General features: G+C 69.6%; 1 protein-coding gene across 1 annotated transcript in view; it reads left to right on the top strand.

The window, feature by feature from the left end:
- The first annotated feature begins 248 nt into the window (after positions 1-248).
- Positions 249-1,623, top strand: part of SPON2 (spondin 2, extracellular matrix protein) — a 6,598-nt gene continuing 5,223 nt past the window's right edge. Inside the window, 2 exon segments of the mRNA XM_011936790.1 lie at positions 249-591; positions 1,062-1,514. Coding sequence (XP_011792180.1) covers positions 1,065-1,514 — 450 coding nt within the window. The 5' untranslated portion in view covers positions 249-591; positions 1,062-1,064.

Genomic DNA, 1,623 nt, shown 5'->3' on the forward strand with positions numbered 1-1,623 from the left:
GACTGAAGTCAGGCCACGCACAGGGCTCTCCAGGTCACACCCTGCGCGGGAAGGTGTAGCACGCTTGCTTTAATTTCGAGAAGGCGAAACCAAGAGCCCCTCTGCCCCCGCGCCCTGGGCTTTCCCGGCTTGGGGCACAGAACTCCCCTCAGTGGCACCTAGGGAGGCACTAGGAAGGCGCTTGATGGAACGGGAGAGAAACGGGGAGGGAGAGGAGAGAGGAGAGGGGGGAGGAGTGTGGGAGGGGAGGAGGGGGAGGGGAGCTAACGGGACGGGAGGGGAGGGGAGGGACAGGACAGACAGACAAAGAAAGGGGTGCGGCAGCACGGCCAGGGGAGGAGGACGATCCAGGCCCAGGGAAGGTCGCTGGGCAGGGCGAGTTGGGAAAGCGGCAGCCCCTGGAGCCTCTTCTCGTCCTTTCTCCCACGTCCTATCTGCCCCTCGCTGGAGGCCAGGCCGTGCAGCATCGAGGACAGGAGCAACTGGAGCCTCATTGGCCGGCCCGGAGCGCCGGTCTCGGGCTTAAATAGGAGCTCCGGGCTCTGGCTGGGACCCGACCGCTGCCCGCCGCGCTCCCGCCGCTCCTGCCGGGTGAGTACTGCGTGCCACCAGGACACCCAGAGAGGGCCCGGGCCTCCTGCACTTTCCCCGCGGCCCAGAACCTTGTGGCACCTCCAGAGGGACCCCCAGGACTGGCTGCTACCGAGCTTTGCGGGTCTAGTCCCGGGGGCAGCCAGTCGGCCAAGGCCCCGGCTCCCTGCGACGGCGAGGGCACCTCCCGGAGGCCGCACCCAGACCGGCCCGGCAAGCTGCAGGGACTCGGACTGAAAACCTGCCCGTTAACCCCTGGTCGCTCGCAGGCGCACGGGCGATCTAACCCCGCGCCGCCCCCTCCGCGGATGGGGGTCTCAGAAGCGCCGCAGGAGAGCTTTACGGAGCAGGGAGGGGGGCGCGGGCGCCGGGGGCCGACCTCGGAGCCCAAAGTGCCGCAGCCCTCTCGGCTGTCCACCCCGAGGCTGCCACGACGGTGCCAGCGCGGCTGCTCCTCTCTGTGCTCCCAGGTGATGGAAAACCCCAGCCCGGCCGCCGCCCTGGGCAGGGCCCTCTGGGCTCTCCTCCTGGCCACGCTGGGCGCCGCCGGCCTGCCTCGTGGGGGAGAGTCCGTCTGTTCCGCCAGAGCCCCGGCCAAATACAGCATCACCTTCACGGGCAAGTGGAGCCAGACGACCTTCCCCAAGCAGTACCCCATGTTCCGCCCCCCCGCGCAGTGGTCTTCGCTGCTGGGTAAGTGCAGCCCCCTCCTCGCCTTCTGCTCCACCAGGAGGGCTGCGGCAACGGAGCCCCCAGCAGCTGCACGGCGCTTCCCAGTTTGGGGCGCGCTCACGTCTGGGAGACTCTAACGCAAGAGTGATTGCCGAGCGCCTGCGGTGTGCGGCTCCGGGGGTGCAGTGGGGACAGGGGGCGGTCACGGGGACAGTGGGCTGCAGGTAGGTCGGGGCAGGGGCAGCCACAGGGTGTCACGGTCCGACGTGACGGGGCGGGGACCATGGTTCCCTGAGGGCGGCGGGGAGGGATTTCCTGGGGCGCCCGCTGGGATCCAAGCCCGACCGCCGTCTCTGACCA

The sequence above is a fragment of the Colobus angolensis genome, unplaced genomic scaffold (genome assembly GCF_000951035.1).
Source record: "Colobus angolensis palliatus isolate OR3802 unplaced genomic scaffold, Cang.pa_1.0 Scaffold157, whole genome shotgun sequence".
Lineage (NCBI taxonomy): Eukaryota > Metazoa > Chordata > Mammalia > Primates > Cercopithecidae > Colobus > Colobus angolensis.